Source organism: Festucalex cinctus, chromosome 4 (assembly GCF_051991245.1).
Source record: "Festucalex cinctus isolate MCC-2025b chromosome 4, RoL_Fcin_1.0, whole genome shotgun sequence".
Taxonomy (NCBI): Eukaryota; Metazoa; Chordata; class Actinopteri; order Syngnathiformes; family Syngnathidae; genus Festucalex; species Festucalex cinctus.
In genome coordinates, this window is record NC_135414.1 from 19,196,949 (window position 1) to 19,216,051 (window position 19,103).

The following is a 19,103-nucleotide window of genomic DNA, read 5'->3' on the forward strand; positions in this document are numbered from 1 at the left end:
GTTGAACGCTTCAGTTGATTTCAATCACCAAAGTGTATTTTTTTAAAAAACGTTTTTTACCTTTATCTGGTTTAAAGTCAGTGTTGGAATTATTTGACAGAATTTACTTTTTTGGTATTAAACCAACTCAGCAGAGAGTTAAAAGTAAGCTCCGCCCATTGTGTACATTTTTGATGAAGTTAAGAGAAAAATGTTATGACATTCTCAGGAGATTGTTACATTATAGTGTGTAAGAAAGTAAAACGAAGTCATGAAACGTGCAATAATATGCCTTTTAAAGCGAGAAAATATTACAATGGTTTCAATATGAGATTTATAGCACCCATTGCTGTCAGATATTGTAATTTTGTAGACCACAACAAATAATAAAAAGTGAATGCATTCTCAGTGTTAATCTTTGGCGGGAGGGGAGGAGACATGAATAATTCACAAGAAAAACTGCTGGTCAACCACCACATCAATGACTGGTGAATAATTCAGAGGCAGAGTGGGTGAGAAGCTGCCTGGCCCTGATTATGATTGAGAGACACGGGGACGGGACCTGCTTATAGATTCTTGATGGCTTTCACCACATCAAGAAGAGAGGACGGCCGAGGAGGAGACCGGCGTACAAATAATTCATCAGAAAGAGCTGCTGATGAGCAAGATGATGAAATCCGGAGTTTGCGCCAACACATTGCATGATGAATTTGTCAATAGCTGCATTTCTATTTGGTGCGTTGCGGCTCTGTCCAGTTGTTTCAGCAGTGGAATAGTAATAACAGATTTCCATTTTGGTTTAGTGGCAACCTTTTCTGCACGTCGGTTCGTCAAGGTCACAGGCAAAATAAAGAGTAAAGAAGCAAGCATGCAAATGTCAGATAGACACATCATTTTTATGTTTCTTTAAAAGGTAACAGAATTTCATTATTTACCACCATCCATAATTCAGAGTTTACATGCGTCGCTCTCTGCGCATGTAAACGGACAAGCTGCCATTTATGCACCAATACACATGTTCCTTATTTTAATAAGGTCCAAATAAAGTGATTTACGCAGACATTATACTATATGGTGCAAACTTGTTCATGTGCACAACTGAATGAGAATGTGCACTGGTACATGTAATTGATGTTTTCGCTGCCCATAAACCGGGCTTCCATTAACCTGCACAAACTTGGCCTTTATATCTCCTTCGCCGACAAACGATAAATTGACATTTGATTCAATCGCGTTGGCATTTTACAACACGAAGCTCAGTATATGATCCACACTTTATTTTGGAGCCCCTGTTTATCTTGAGCTCTTTTCAATCCACTTTGCCTCACGTTTGTTTATTTACATACAGCATAGAGGCGCAGAGGTAGACATGATCGGGGTTAAACGGTGAAATGAAATGACAGCTGACTCTCGTCAGCAGCTAATGAGACGCCAAGATGCTCTTTGCAGATCAACTTCCAAAGAGATAATAATGATAGCATGACTCAAGTACTGTGAACAGTAAGAAAGCAATCATTTCATACTAAGGCTAGGCAATATAAAAAAAAAAATATGCAGTATAAAAAAAGTTTAAAAATACTGTACAAACCCTAAAAGATGTTCTTTAAAAAAATAAAAATAAAAAAAATGTCAATTTGACTGCACCAAAAGTATCTCAAATATTGATGTGCAATCTTTAGCACCATCTATTGGTGAACTATTACTTCATTAATTTAAAAAAACTAAAAAAACTAATGATGTCAATAATATACAAAAAAAAATATGTTCTATCTCATAAACGTACATTTTGTTATACAATTGTCGGTCTTGTAATCACTAATTATATTACAGATGTGTTGTCGGTCCTAATACAGGAGACTGTCATGTTTTCTGTCATCTTCCTGCTATGGCTAGCTGAAGGACAATTTCACAAACATAGTTATCCATAGTGGTGCCTATGATTTGGGCTCCCGTCACTTGTCACCTTCTGCTTTGCTCTCACAAACTTTTCCGAACATGTTTTTTTTTTTTTTTTTTTTTTTTGTTCTAGCCCTCTCCTGCTGCTAGCCACTCTTGTTAGCCACTCCCGCTAGCCGCTCTTGTTAGCTGCTCTGGCTAAATCCGGTTCACACTGGCTGAATATCTTGAATATAGTTGCAGTTAAAGGGAAGATTGGTAGTGACCTTTTGCTGTCAAACCCAACTTCAACCTTTCGGTAATTTATGTTTCTCTGTCAGAGGTTTTTGAATGATAGCTGAGCTATCAGTAATTGTTTTGCTGAACCCACACCATCACCTGCAACAGCAGCAGAATTTGGGACACCCACGTAGCATTTTTTTATTCTCAAACCTTGGAAACATCAGTCATAATCTGTTCAGAAACAGTAATAAATATAAATATGGAGTCCCTCCCCTGCATGTTTTAGATATTTTCCTCGTCCAACACGTGATTGAAATGATCAGCTCATCAGCAAGCTCTTCAGAAGTCTGATAACGATCTTGATCATTTGATTAAGGTGTGTTGGAGGAGGGAAACATGCAGGATAGGGGCCCTTGAGGACCAGAGTTGATAACCCCTGACATACAGTCCATGTCATTTTCTTCTTTCTCCACAGTGAAAATCGTGTGAAAAGATTCAATGTGTTTGAATTTGCACTGCTTTCTTTGAAAACTGAATCATGTGGGAACTTGTTAGTGATGTTCTCCGAGAGACAAGTGACACTCGGATACAGTACTTTTTATGCAGCTCATTACTCTATAAACCAGATATACGTCTGCCTAGTTATATGTGACACAGATATCTGATATAATGCACAAGAACGAGATTGTAATGAAGCAGTAAAAGTAACTAAATTATATTTCTGCTCTAGTTTGGTTTGAAAAATTCTTCTTCCAGCTTTAAAAAGAAAAAAAAACAATACAACCATAGGAACAGATGAATATGCTGTACATGTTCTCAACGAATCTCCAATCTCGGTGGTGTCTGCCATCTTTATTCTTGGACCTCCAGTCCATATTTAGTACAGATGTTCCGGTACACTATTCCTTCTGCCTGGTGCTGCCTTCCCTGCCAGCATCTTACACCCTGCTGTGATTGAGGTCGGTCAAGCCACAAGCGATGGTAATTTAATATTGAAGACAAAATATCCTTTTCATGCGCAAACTAAAGTAAAAATTTGCACTTTCACATCAATCAAAACAAAGTTTTGAACGAAACTATTTCAGGGCGTTTATTTTTCCTTGTACGTCTGAATTTTCAGGAAATGCCATCCAGAATTTCTCTGCTTTGTCTCCTAATGGCCTTTCAAATTGGAAATCATCATCACCGCTGCAGTCTTCTGGCATATTAAGCTCAAGCTGGTTGGAGGGTGAACGAATACAAATTCCTCAGTTCATTCTTCTTCATTTGCTGAATTTCACCATTTCACCACGGAAAAAAAAGCACTCTCTAGAAGACAAACAAAATATAAAGCCATACACTGAATGCCAGAGTCCGATCTAGAACCCTGAAACAATTGTGATATCGATTTATCTGTTGTGACAACCCACAGATGGTGCAAATTAGTAAGGTAGAGGGTCGGGGATGGCAGAATGAGGTCAGGATAGAGACGACCTGGACCTCACCCTCACTGTCACTCAGGTAACTAAAGAAATAAGACGTAAACATGTGAAGCTGCACATGCAGCGGCCCGACTGCACACAGATTGCTGCGGCAGATGTTGGTGAAGCTAACAGCAGGAAAAGCCTTGTTAAGTGCCCTTATGCCACCAATGTAACACACAAACAGAACAGGGGAAGCAATGAAAGCAAGATGTGTGAAGGTAATGCTAATAATTTGGATATTGATCCATTTTTGTGGTTGCGTTTAGGGTCATGGCAAAAGTCGAGAAAAAGAGCGCATAAGCATTACACGTGATCATTTGAGATTAAAAAGAGTCTTGATGAAGATCAGATCGGCAGATATTTTGCATTTTTATGCAAATGTAGTGTTTTGACAATCAATCAATGACACAATTGATCGAACCCACAAAAGAAAACAAAGTGAAGACAATCTTGTTGCTGCCTTTGAAAATAATTTACGGTTTCATTTCATATAGTCAGTTTTTCCAGTTCACATTTCCAGCCTTCTCCTGAGGCAACATGGTAGGGTGGCTATCTCCCAACTCAGAGGTTGTGGGTTCGATCCTCGTCCCTGTGACCATGTCGAACGTATCCTTCCTTACTTACTGAAACCCCAGTAGCTCCCGATGCAACACCATCAGTAGGTGAATGTGAACTCTGTGTAAAGCGCTTTGGATGTCTTAATTTAATAGGTTGAAAAGAACTATACAAGTGAAATTCCATTTTCAAACTATTTGTGTTCGACTTGAGGAGCTTTGCTAAAACTATCGCAAAATATCCACCTCCAGTTAGCACAGTCCTTCTCAAATAGGGGTTCGTGTAGCGATGCCAAGGCAGGTGCATATGTCACCAGGGAACTTTTTTTTTTTTTTGCCTTACTAGAATAAAGTGTAATTGCACATCGACTACAGTATAATGATACTATTTATACTCGCGGAAGAGCCGCAGATAGCTGAGAGGCTTCATAAATGACGAGGAATTAGCAACATTTCTTCTTAAAAGGTAAGTTCATCACTTTTTGATTTTTAACTTATTTGCTCCCAAAGACATATTTATACGTTTTTTATGTTTTTTTTTAAGCTAGAGCATACAGAAGGCTTTGATGCAGCCTCTGAACTGAAGAGAACGCTTGAATCAATGGTCGTTATTACAAAAACGGACATGAGGTGGCAGCAGAGTATAAAAGATCAACCAGGGCCATGTCGCAAAAAACTCTGTTCCCCAGTATTTTAAACAGATTTGTGAATAATGATGAAACTTAGCTTATATTCTAATGCTAATTGCTGCAAAGCGGAAACAGATAGAAATATACATTTTTTTCCTGATGAAAGAAGAGATGCTAATCTTTCTTTTGTTAGTTCCATGTTTTTATAAGAAATAGAACAAAATATTCTGTGGCCTTGCAAAATCAGTCAAAATCCAGTAAAACACCTGGGAGTGAAGGGGGTTGCTTCAGTGAAAATGGCTGGGAGTGAATGAGTTCAACGATCGTACGTTCCAATAACAAAACTTCAAACCAATAACCAATACATCATGTGGCAAATCCTACCTGATTGATATGCTTCAGCTTGTCTATAATTTGATGGATGACGGAGTCAGCTGCTTTCACTTTGACCTCGGGGTTCGCATTTTGAGCCTTGATGCCATTGCCAACCACGCGCAGAGTGTAGCTGTGAACACAACATATAATGAAGCCATTAATGCCGACCCTCTTTGGGTATCAATATTAAAAGTCTTTAATATTCAGAGGGCGCACGCAAGCGATGATGTAATCCAATTGCCGTTGTACATCCTGGGGCTAAACAGGGATTTGCACTATGAAAGAATCATGATGATGATGCTCAATGCGTTTCACTGCTATTCTATAGCTGTGCTTTCCATACGGGTTGAGCTCCTCTTTATGATCACACTTGAATATAAATCCGTTAAACCACAGTGAGTACACTGGATGAAACCACTCACTTGATGATGTACACCTTGGCGTTTTCTATATGCCACATGAATCCTTATTTGAACGCAGTTCAATGCTTTTATTGCTTGGTGATAAGACTTCAGTTCACCACAAGGTCTCGGCCTATCCAGCTGGGAAAGACATTGGTAGCTGGCGAATGAACGCAATATACACACATCTCAACCGCAATGTAGAATAAAATACAATGAATAGAAACCAGTTGTGTATATACAGGTCTGACGAAATACAAAAGCAGCCTCACAACTGCGAAGATGAAAATTGCAAGACAAAAATCTGTGCGTTCAGAGACTGGTGAGTTCTTAGTCGCGAACAAACGAGAGTGATTTGAAGCCAGTTGGGGTCGAGAGAAGACTACATGAATAAATAAAGCACAGGAAGCAAGGTGTCTGATTTATTTAAAAGAAAATATGGCTGGTAGAATTCAAATTCTGTCATAACGTCTGGGTTGTATGGATGTATTTTTGATGTTCCTTTCTAACTCACTGACCGGAGCTTTCAGAAGGAAGAGTTTATTTGAACAAATGCATCTGGGAAATTGCTGAGAGAAACTGTTTGATGCTGACTGACACACTCCTGAAAATTATACACTATAAAATAAGGAGATAAAATGTGGGTAATTCTTAATAACTCTTTGACTGCCAAAGACGTTTCATGATGATTAGTAAAATTCCAATGAATGGAATGCGATCTTTCATTGAGTAGCCGCATTGTATATGTAGTAAAGGCAAACAATATTCTTTTTGCCTTGAAAGATGAGTTAAAATGCTCAAAAGCGGCTGGCACTGTGGATTTTTTGTTTTTGTTTTTATAACGCCTGGCAGTCAAAGAGTTAATGCTCATAGCCATATTTTTGTCTTACCTCTTAAATAAAATCCAAAGGTGAACACTCCAATCACATGGTGGTCATTTTATTTCAAATATGGTGTAAAAAGGAAAAATCATACACTGTAAAAGATTTTTCAAATTTTAAAAGATTGTTTATCTGTTACAGAGCCTACACACAAAGATATTTACGGCATTAACACTTTTGGTGGTACTGTGTGTGGTGTGCTCCGATAATCCAACACCGAGAACCACGCGCACAAAGATTCTGTCCACCAACCGACATCAAAACAAGCCCTCCGAGGCAGAAATTACACGTCAGCTCTCAAAAACAAAGAAGAAAAGACACTCGTGTTAGCCGATATCATCCGAGTGTTTCTGAACAGGACTGAAGGTGGAAATGTTGAAAAATGGCTAAATCGTCAAGACGAAGGACGTCAAATGCCCGACGATCTTATGTCTTATGCGACCCAACCCCAGATAAGCGGAAGAAGATGGATGGATGGATGTCGTACCCAATGTCTTTTTTTTTTTTGTCTGAAACATGACCTGACATTTCACAATTGACCCGCCCGTCAGATTTTGTTTAATCACTGAACTGCTTGTGCAAAACCCTGATAAGTAATTAGGTCAGAGTTCAGAGGTGTTTCTTTTTCTTTTTTTTTTTAAGCAAATTCCGAGGCCGTTAATCTCATATATTGCTTCCAGTTGTTCAGAAATATAATCCTATGCAACGGAGTCACCTTTTTTTAACCTTGATTACAGTTTATCTCTGTAGTGTGCCATGCTGCAACCCTGAATCTGGAGTGAGGAAACATTTATTTTGATGATGGTTTCACACTACGAAAAGCACCGACATGAACGGCATTTTAAGTGGTGGAATATGAATTTAATGTAATTTAGTGTATTCAATATGCAAAAAGTGCATGTACACACTAACACATAAAGTGCTTAGGAAATTTATTGGTCCACTTTTCGAGAAAGACAGAGACGGCATCATGAAGTGCTTTAATGTGTTTTTAAGCACTTTTTTAGTAATTGTGTTTTTAATATACAGTTTGTCAGTGAAACAGATGTTTCAGATTCCATTATAGTCTTTGTAAACAAAATCTCCCAGAAATCAGAGGATGGACATCATTCCAGATTAGAACAAATACCATCTTTGCTAAAAGTGAGTTTTTGAATAGCTATTATATTAGCTTTGTTGAACGAGTAAAGGCTAATAACTATTAATTTTGAGTAATAAATTGTGATTCTATTTTACCCAATTATCATTAGTAATTGGTTGCAGAATACAATCAGAAATACGCAAAGTATAAAAGTATTTAATAATTATTGAATTAATGTAATATTTTAACCAAAAATGTATCATTTAAATGTACCCATTTAAAGTGGCTGCAAATCATTACCCTAGATTTATTGAGTAAATTGTAGAGATTTTTGAATTATTTTTTTTTTTTACAGTGCAAAGTATGCTTAATTTGACTTGACTTGACTTTTTGGCCTTCCAAAACTGACTCTATGTTCCATGGTCTAATACGTTAAATTGAACGTTGAGAGTTTGTTGCCAGCTAAAAACGTTTCTCTCCCTTTTAGGCATCCAAGCATTGATGGAGAACCAGTCTGCTGTGTCCCAACAGTCTACTACCTCTTGTTTTCTAATTTTCCGAGTGATGCCTCATCAAAATGTAATGGAGAGAGGAGTTCCGTGACTCGGGAGATGAAGGAGTTCTAAAATGCGCAGTCTTCATGGTTGGCTGCGTGAGAAACAAAGCAGGCCTGCGGTTAGCAGAGCAGAAGGTGATACCTGCCTTCCGCTTGTCACTGCGGAGACCACAGCACAGGATAGTTCGCTTCCATAGTGGACAGGGACCGAAATTCTTCATGCACAACAGTAGAACATGTGCACTTCAGTGTATAATATCAGCCATGGGGCCCAGTGTGAGAAGTTATTTTCTTACGCCAGTCTAAAATTGTGTTTCTTCACATTTAGGTTTAAATTACCGTATTTTCCGCACAATAAAGCGCACCTAAAAGCCTTCAATTTTTGAAAGCTGACCATGAGCCTTATAATCCAGTGCGCCTTATATATGGATCAATACTGAGCCACAACAGGTCTCGCTGTCAAGACGCTATCGGTGACCCTGCACGAGCGGTGACGCGCATGCGCAGAAGATTCCGCCATCTTGGATCGCTAGCTAAATACTAATACTTTACCTCAGAGAAAATAGTAAAACAGCTGTTTATTCATTTGGGAGTGAATGGAGTTGTCAGAAAGCTGGTTTGTAATCTATTAATAAAGTTTGACTGACCTATCTGACTGTTTTGTTGACATTCCCTTTAGCGCAGCACCATCTAATGGATGCATAATGTAACCCCAGCCTCTACTTTAGCGACTTTATATGGAAAAAGTTTTAAAATATGTCATTCATTGAAGGTGTGCCTTATAATGCGGTGCACCTTATATATGGAAAAAGTTTTAAAATATGTTATTCATTGAAGGTGCGCCTTATAGTGCGGAAAATACGGTAACAGTATTTCATTGTCAATACCTAATAACAACTCTTATATTGCTGTCATAAATACAACACCTATTTAATTTTGGAGTGGCATGGCTCAGGTGATAGAGTGTCTCTCGAACTGTGGATTCAATCCTGAGCCCTTGTGACCATGTGAAAGCGTCCTTGCGCAAGATACTGAACGTCCAGTTACTCCTAATATGTCATCAATAGGTTGAATGGGGAGATTGTGTTAAAACACTTTGAGTACGTTAAAAGGTAGAAAAGCGCTATACAAGTGAAAGGCCATTTGTGTGTTTGGACCAGCCTGTGAGGAAGGACGTGTCAGTTCTCTTATTCTCTGTCCTCAAGAGGGAATCCTTATTAAGGGAACTGGAGAAAGGCACAAATCACTCGTGCATCACACCGAAAACAAACGATGGTGGAGTCAATCAATTTATATTCTGTGGAGTAAAAAAAATCTCTGGATATGCATGCCGTTCTACCCGCATGTCAATTCAATTTGTGCATGACTTGGAAATTAAATAAGGTTGTTAACTGATAACATTTTTAAAGTTCCAATTACTTTGATCATTTAATATGCATACATATGAAGAACTGGGAACCTTTAATGACAACAGCAACAACACAACACTCACTGAATCCTCTGGCAAAGATTGATCCCCTAACACCCCGACTGGCATGTTTGTTCCAATTACACAAAAGTCCAAAGCCTTAAAGTCGCATTGGCTTGTGCTAGCACATCAACATGGAATTTTCCAGGCAGAGCTGTTTCAGCAAATTACCGGCGGGAATTAATAGGATCTGTGAAATGGTCAGCAGGTAATTGCGCTTTTGTGACAGGAATCTGTAATTACTGAGTTGTCAGAGCTCAGTCATATTGCTGGGATGGATTAATTATAGATATACACTAAAGAGGTGGCTAAATGTGGTCCGGTATATTGGTGAAGTACACCTTTCTTTCTTTTTTTTTATTAGGGCTTTAAAGCGTTGACATTTGAAGCCATAAATTGTTTTTGTATTCTTTTTTCCTGTGCATTAGACCAGCTGTCTACTCTGTGCCTACCCTTGGACGTGGCCTAAACAGCAGAAGTTTTAGACTGGATCGTTATCAGGCTTGCTCAAGGCTTGCTAATGAGCACATCATTTGAATCAGGCGTGTTAGAGAAGGAAAACATCTAAAACTTGCAGGATAGTGGCCCTCGAGGACCGGATTTGAACACCCCTGGTTTGGATCGACTTTCTGCCACTGAATTGTCACTTTGCCAGGCACATCTCTAAGACACTCCTTCTGACGCGCCAGCCCACCCAGCTTGAGGAAGACCACTCTGCCAAATTGGCAAACACGCTCAGTGAGCCTCGTGAGTGTGTGCAGAAAAATCAGGACCCGCTGGCATTTGTGCAAAAATTGAGCCCAATTGTCTTATGTAGAATAAGGTCAATATGTGGGTTATTGTCTGGGCAGACAGTGTCCAAATTCTTTGTAAAATAAAGAGAACTGGGATTTCCCATGTCTTTGGACTGTTAAGTGGATGTTGAAATGGTGAAAAAATAAATCTAAAAATCTTGTCGAATACAGTCAAAATGTTTTGTATAACATTTTGGATCTCATTAGTACCTTTACAATTATCTGGGTTACTTCAGAACCACCTTGGCTAGATGTTGCAATAATGATTGTTTATGACAGCATTGCATCAAATGTATTCTTCCTCGTTTCAAATGGTGTCAACTCTTAGTTATTTCAATTCTTATTAAAAACTTCCCGCATTGTGGTCTTAACCATATCAAATATATTACCGTTGCAAAGTCACCTGCTTTTTGACGGACTTATGTCTCAACACGACCAAATATTTACTTGTATATAGGGCTAGCTCAGGCGTTTGCAAACTGCGGCTCTGGAGCTACATGTGGCTCTTTATTCCCTCTCATGTGGCTCTGTGGATATCTAAAAAAAAAAAATTGTAGAAATTAACATTTTTATTTATTTTTTTACATTTTTTTTTTTAGATAAAATGTTCATCATATGTATTAATGATTTAAATAAAATCTAATGAATAAATGAATTAATCTAATGAATAATTAAATATTCAAAAATGTCAGCGTCCAAATGTCTAAGTTGTCAGGAAAAAAAGAGAGATGATAGGTAGGTAGATGAAGATGTTTTTAAAAATTACCCAAAAATGTCTGTCCAAAAAGGAAGAGGAAATGCAGAAATGTAACATAAACTATCCATAAAATTGCCAAAATTGTCATTGAATTTAATTTTAAAAAAAAATAAATAAATAAAAAAAGGCAGAAAAGAAAATCTTCAAAAAGTAAATAAAATGTCCCCAAAAAAAAGGCAGAAAATTACCATAAAATGTCCACAAAATTGCCAAAAATGTCTAGGGGGGGGGGGGGGGGGGGGGAGCAGCAGAAATGTCGAAAAAATAACCATAAAATGTCCAAAAAAGAAAAAGGTAGAAAATTACGTAACATGTCCATGAAATCACCAAAAATGTCAGAAAGGAAGAAAAGTCTAAAAATGTCTGAAAAACGAAGTCTGAAAAATCTAAAAAATTGAAGACAAAAAGAACATGATTCTCAAAGTATTGGATGCTGTATATTTTTGTGTTATGGTGCAGCTCTAATTACCTCTTGGGCCCTCAGTACATTAGACTAACACTAACACACTGTTTCGTTCATCACAATATTCAAATGTTTTGCGACTCCGGACAGTTTTTTTGTTATTTATTTGGCCTAAAATGGCTCATTTGAGAGTACAGGTTGCTGAGCCGTGGGCAAGCTAAAAATGTGGGACACAGATCTCCAAATCCTCCCCACATCCATTATTATGGCGGAGTAAAGCAGTAAAAGAAGTGTTATATTATATCGATAATTTGCCTGCAATGGTGAGTGGCTCCGTGTGCAAATGGACTACTGCATCATGCAAGTGGTTAATGCCAACCAGATATCAGACGCCGTCAAATAGCAATGGAACTTTTATAACGCCTCTTAAATACTGGAGTTTTATGGAAGGTAATAAGGACAAATGGAAAAGTTGGCTATCTAGGAGGTACAATGGCCTCATAAAACCAGATGGTCACAGACAGAGGGATTTTTTAAAGATGTTAATGTCCCATAAGGGCAATAATGTCCAGGATTAAGCAGATGTGGTAAGAGCAAGGGCAGACAATAAAAGACTAATCAGTGATTTCATGACATAAGTCATCAACACGCAAGCATTAGAAGTTGCGCTATTTTCTTTACAATATAGAAAATACTAGTCCAATGTTCCTCCACTGGAAAGTTTCATTTCAGAATACAGAAAAAAAAATATATCCTTCTGAATCCCGTGTAGTAATACTTTGGTCTCAATCCAGAGCAGATTATGCAAACTGTCATTCTGATGAAAAACATTTTTCCCCCCTCTGGCATGAAATTTAAGAGGCTTAGACATCTTTGCCATCTTCAATCATTGACCAAGCTTATCCAAATTTCAACACCTGCATCACGGAGATGCAAAGGCAAACATTGAGAGGCTGATTATGAATTCATGGGAGTTCTGTAAATACACATAAACAACGAGACTTGATAAATACTACTCTCAAATAGTGGGGCACATAAAAATGTCAGAATGAAAGTCAACACTTGAGCAAAAATTGAGCTTTTTTGCACAGTGGAATTGTTTTTGATTTTAGTGCAAGAAGAAGCACAAATAGATTGTAATGAGTTTTCTACACTGCTTGTATGTGCGTCACTGCATAACTTATTCATCAGCATGTTTCACAAAATCAGTAGGCTACGACATCAAACGAATGTTCGACTGGTAGAATGCCCTAAGTAACAGTTTAAAAAAAATCCAGTAAACATACATTAAGCCCTACCCATTTGGACATTATATGTACTCGTATGTATGTGGGAGGAGCACGTGTTATGTTAAAATTCGGCGACTTTTGTGCACAACACACGGGAAGTGTTTGTGCGTATCGAGCATTAAATTCAACTCGATGTTAAGCAGTCAATGAGGCACAGATAGACAGTTTATGAACGCCTTTGTCTGTGTTACTTCATTGCTGGCCTTTCATGCTGTCACAGCAGCATACGAAAGTAGCTTGACCACTTGCATGCTAGCAGAGGCGAAATACCCATGTTAGCCAAGTGCTAGCTAGCAGAAGTCCATTCGTTACGTGCGCACTGCCTCGCAAGCCTTCGCCGCTCAGTGAGATACGACCTGTACAAGTTGGAACCGTTAGAATATATCCACTTCAAACTTCCGATGGTTGGAATATATCCCACTGGGTCATTGCGGGGATGTCCATACTGAAGCAAGAAGCGGTAGTCACAAGCTAGCTCACGAGCTAACATGCTTCGGGGGCTGCTTTCAGCTCCTCACTTGAGAATTTAAATAACATCAACAAGCTGTTCTGTATATTGTGGCATATAAGGAAGATGCATTTTCATGGGGGAAGGCATAGCTAGCTAGCTAGCTAACTGCACACTGTATTGAGAAAAATGGGCCTAGAAAAAATCACTTCGTCTCTTGTTTGCAAATGACAACCACTTAGAACAAAGGCGCTTTTTTAGCCACTTTCGCCACGCCCCCTCCAAAAAAATCTAGAGCACAAAAATGGTGAAAAAGAACATGCCAACACCAAACAGCGAAGAATTGAAACCGGTCCTCAGAAATGTGAAGCCAGTCAACCACTCTTCCACTGTGCTGCCATCATCCATTAAGTTAATAATATTCACTTGTCAATCTGTGCAAATGTCACAAAATCTGGTCCGATTTCAAAGCTAAAACGTTTCTGCAACATTTGAATCCATACAAGTCACCTTCTGTGTGCTCATATTTGGTCGGGAGTAACTTCACACTTTCAATTTCAGATGCACCGTGACCATCAGAGTGGTAAAAACGATGTCATGGTTTATACACTTTTTATTTTGCAGGGAAAACAGTCTTGTCATCATCGTGTAATCTTTCTGCCCGACAGAATCTAAGTAATGGGAATACTTCCAGTAGTTGAATGTAAGCACTTTTACACTGCAACGGCAGATTGCTGCTTGGTGACATGCACATTCAGTGATTATGAAAATTAATCCAAGGATGTGACTGGATTCTTGGATTTCAAATCCGTAAGAGGCTGCCGACCCAAGTACTGTAAGTTATTTTCTGAGAAGCGATATAGCTACAGAAAAAAAGGGCTTCAGTTCAACCAGCCATGAAAAGTGCTTAAAGCATTGGCTAACAGTTACCTGAGTGTACATTTTACTACAAATACGAAAGGTTAACAGAGATTGTTGGTTGGATTGTTGGTTAGTATGCAAGGTGTGATTACATACATCAATTTGAAGTTTACAGTTAACAGCTGCAACATGTAACCAAGTATGTCGTTGGGTTTTTTTTTTGTCTGCTCAGCTCTAATTATTTTAAGCACAGCTGGCAGAAACAAGGAGCCACATCTGTTCTTTCTCCAGTTGCATGCACTGTTCCTAAATCTCCAAGAAGACACTGCAGAGTCATAACAAGTAAACAAAAGGGCAAAAGGGACCAAAATTCAGTCTAATCACCCTCTGTGAGACTGTTTGTACATATTTGTTCACTTCCCCAGTGCTCTTGTCGCTCAGCATTACAGCAACTGGAAGACTAAAAAAACAATCTCTAAATCTCAAGATTTCTTTACACTGTAATTTTGTAATCTTAAGTGCAAGTGTCTTATAGATAAATCTTGTATATAAGGGCAATGTTATTAGTACGATGTGGAAAAATGTGCTTTTTAAAGCAGAGTAGTGATGATGTTAACTAGAGCATTGGTTCTCAACCCCGGTCCTTGAGTGCCCCTGGCCCTATCCAGCCTGTTTTCCATGTCTCCCATAGCCAACACAGCTGAGGATCAGTATCAGGCTTCATGCAGAGCTTGCTCATTAGCTGATCGTTTGAAACACCTGTGACTACGTTTACATCCAGGCAATAACCCTTTGAAAACCAGAATATTGGCAATATTCGGCTTTTGTAAGACCATGTAAACACGTACAATAACCAGAATATGCTCTTATTCAGGTTTTTAAAAACCCGAATAAGACCCCTGTGTTACACCTTTCAAAACCCGAATTCTTGCGCATATAAACGCACTTGGAATACCTCGATTGAACGGCCCATTGTTTTTTGCTGAGCGCATGCTCTCCATTTTCTTTTTCGTCTTCTTTTCTTCTTCATCGCTTATTTTAATTCTTGGTCTAAGTTGTAGTATCGACTTGTATGTGCAGCTCTGCCTCACTTGCTAAAGACGCCTCACTTGAATACATTCATTTCTCCCCGGCGTTTTCGCATTATTTTGTGTCTCAACGGCGAAAACGCCACAGGTTGTCTCTATTATACAAGTATATAAGTCCGTGCTTCTGGCGTGTAACCCACCAGAAATACTCAAGCCGTTGTCAACAAACATGACGCTTGCAGCTATATATCTATTACGGGTCTAAAAAACACTGGTTTGAACTGGGAAATCATTTTGGGGTTTTTTTATTTAAAAGATGCAAGTACAGTATATCGAATTGAACCGAAGTAAATACTTCCACTTTGAAGTATAACTAGATTCACATAAAATTATTTTTTATTGGCGAGATTGGACGTTGGAGACCTTAGCAGTAAATGGCACACTTACAGTACTGAAAGGTTCATTGAAATGTATGTAAAATGATAACAAAAAGTAATTGTATCATACACATTTTTATTTAATCTTAATTACCATATTAGTTGGGAGTAATCCAAAAGTAATTCAACGTAATCACTTTACATTACTTTATTATTATGGTACTTTGATTACATTACTAACTACATTTTATAAAAGGTAACTAATAGGGATGTAACGATATACAAAAACACGATACGATATTATCATGATATGAAGGTCACAAAAAATAAAAAAATAAAAAAAACACTACAGTATTTTGCTCTGTACATATCAGCAATGCATATCAACAACCAATCTCTAATATGACTTAATATTGAGCCATTTACTTGCTAATGCACGCACACATTGAGTTCCTGCACATATTGACTAGGTTCAAAAGAATATTACGTTCACCTTTATCTGACCATTAGCGTGGATTTTAAACATAGAAGGGCCAAAACATGTCTTATGAAAATTAAAGTTCACTAAAACAAACTAGCCACCAGAGAGTGCTAGAACTTCACGACAGATGTACTGCTTTTAATATCGTGACATGACGACGATGATATTGTGGCAGCTTTCATATCGCAATATCACGATATTGACGTCATTACATCCCGAGTAACTAGTAAGAGTATTAGAATACATTTTAAAAGTAACCCTCCCAACCCTGCACTTACTGTAGGTATAATAAGACAGTATAGCACAATCACATTCAAGTTATTTAATGGTGATGATGGATCAACTTCATATTTTGGTATCAAATGCAACAATGCTGTCTGAGTTTCATGTTAAATTAGAGATTTTAAAGACAGTACGATTTTGCTGGTGACTCGCCAACAAAACCAAGTGAATGGCAGTTCACAGTGAAATGTATTCAATTCAGCAGCAATGTTTAACATTTTGGTGTCATGTTATATCAGCAATCTTTGACAGCGAGAGAATGTAAAAGCACTTGGTCTGAGTCAATTTTATAGCCGACTGATCACGTCGCCTCTCCCTTCATTTTTGATGGGCTTTATGCTCCCACTGTATCTCCCTTTCTTTGTGTAGCCAGTTGTATTAGAGTGCAAGGGTAAAGAGCTCTTACAGCTATTTATATTCACCCAAACACTATCTACAGTATATTGTTTGGGCTCATGCCTCTACGGCTCAATTTTAAACCATTTTACAAAGACAGATAACAGAGTTTGTGCTTCCACACGCACACTTGAATCACATTGATCCCTATTAGTACAAGTTATGATACGCGTCCTTGATAAGCATAAATTTTTGCAGCGAAAGGAACCCATCTTCTCTCTGTCATACAGAGCGACTGCAAAGATGAAAATAATTTATGAGAGGAAGGTTGCGCGTTATCCACCATCACGACTTCTCATTACATGAAGCACTTAACAATGCTCCGCGCTCTTTATGCACTTCAAAAACACCAACACCCTCGTAAATACCACTGCAAGCCCTCGGGGTGGAATGTCTGCCAACGGTCGGATAGGTAAATTTATGTGGTGAATTTGTGGATAACAAGCCAGAGGGCCGGCCACGATATTGTGCGTCTTCAGTTCAGGTGTAGTCCTTCTTCAAGGAGAATCATTTAGCAGTGCCAAGAGGCTCTATAGCTCGACAGTGTCAGAGGAATCAAAATGCTACTGTTTGACTTCAGAGAGGGAACAGAAGTTGCAAAATTAGGTGTGATTCTTGAAAGAGGGTCCTACTTTATCATTTCTGATCAAATGCATTTCTCTAGATACACACTCAAAAATGATCATTAAAAAAAACAAAAACAAAACAAAACACAATTTGTAGGGATGGGCGAATACAGTGGGTGGATCTCGCAATTGTGTTCGATACCAGTATCAGGTGCCCTCTTGTGGCCGTTTTACGATCAGGAACAAGAAATTTAGAATAGAAAATTGCCATTAAATTCATGCAATTTAAGAAAAAATGTTATATTAGGATACAGGATATGGGTCATTGACAGATATGTTTGTCCGATGATGTCCATTTTCTGAATTATCATGTGAAGCTCCTTTGCCAAAATGACATAACCAATTTGGAACTTTTATTTTGAAATCCATTTAAAGACAGGAGTTTGTATCATTTACAAGACACTGTCTCACAACCACATAAATAAAAAATAAAAAAATAAAATAAAAAGTTACCAGTACTATTTTAGCAACTAGTATGTAGTGTTCACATTTGGACATCAAAATAATAATTATTAATTATTCATTATAATTTTACTTGTGTGGCTAGCTAGCTTGTTTTGTTTAGATGGCTAATTGTTAGCCTCATAACTTTGATTTAGGTTGAAAATATGTAGTGCAACCCATCATGACCATTGTAGAAAAAAAATCCATGATAGATGTATGCCCTAAATTACAGATGTCCTAAATTATAGATAATAGTATAATTGTAGATGATAGTAAATAATAATAAAGAATACATATTTTATGTTTTTATAATAAATTGACCATGCTGGGGCTGCTAAAATTCTTATCAGTCAATGACCCATATAGGTCTTACTTTAAAATGATCTGTCAATATTATTATTATTATTATTTTTATTTTATTTTTTTTTGGGGGGGGGGGGGGTATATTTTATATATCAAAAGTACCAGTAGCTTTTCGACATCCTTAATAATTTGTGTATAATCAGGACAAAATATAACATAAAGTACACATTTATATGGCCAATTTGAGTTTAAAGGGAAAAGATGATGGAAAATGGACTTTTTAATGTTTGTATACAAGCAGTTGGGTCTCTGGAGTGTCTGCTTGCCCATCAAGTGTGAAATTAAACTACAAATTCCTGTAATCCGCCTATTTTTGAAAACGCGTCTGTAAGCAAGCTGTTCCACACTTGCGCACCACAGTCGCAAAACAGCACGGCTAATTAGCATAATAAGCTCGACCAAGTCACCACCTTTGTTCAGATTTAGGTCTCTCAATAGCCTTTTTCAACTTGAAGGATGATAGAGTGTTTATAAAAGTATTGATTTACTCCACTAGAGGCCATATAATATTCTACTATAACTATATGCATGGCACATTTGTGGCTACAAAACTTAGCACATTGAGTCACGTTCACGTGTTAAAATTGTACCGTTTTGTTTGAACAACTCACCTCAAAGATTATTCACCTTTGAACATAAGGAAATATGTACATAATGGCTAAAATATATCTTACAGTGCAGTTTCTTCAGCGTCATGCACCGACAATAACGGTAAATGTCACACTTGTGCATGTTTACGTCCTCTGTGGCAGAAAAGATGGATTTTTCAATGTTAAACAAGCAGCCAGAATATGACGTTTTAATCTGTTTTTTATTCAAAAACATATTTCAAGTACTTGACTATGAAAGATACTGCTACAGCAATACAAACAAAGCTGGCGGCCTGATCTTCACGATAAACATGTTGATAGAGATGTCAAAATATGTCATAAAACTAAAACCACATGCCCCCGTGCAATTTTCTCAAACGTCAGAGTGACAAATGCCACACTCGGAAAACTAATTCTGCCTGGCTTATTTCTGACTGAAACAGGTTTCCAGGCCTCGGC

The 19,103-nt window shown here is 37.9% G+C and overlaps 1 protein-coding gene across 1 annotated transcript in view; it reads right to left on the minus strand.

The window, feature by feature from the left end:
* gpc5a (glypican 5a) overlaps positions 1 to 19,103 on the minus strand; it is an 86,687-nt gene that overhangs the window by 36,579 nt on the left and 31,005 nt on the right. The window contains exon 7 of the mRNA XM_077519710.1: positions 5,128 to 5,248. Coding sequence (XP_077375836.1) covers positions 5,128 to 5,248 — 121 coding nt within the window. The remainder of the gene's footprint in view (positions 1 to 5,127; positions 5,249 to 19,103) is intronic.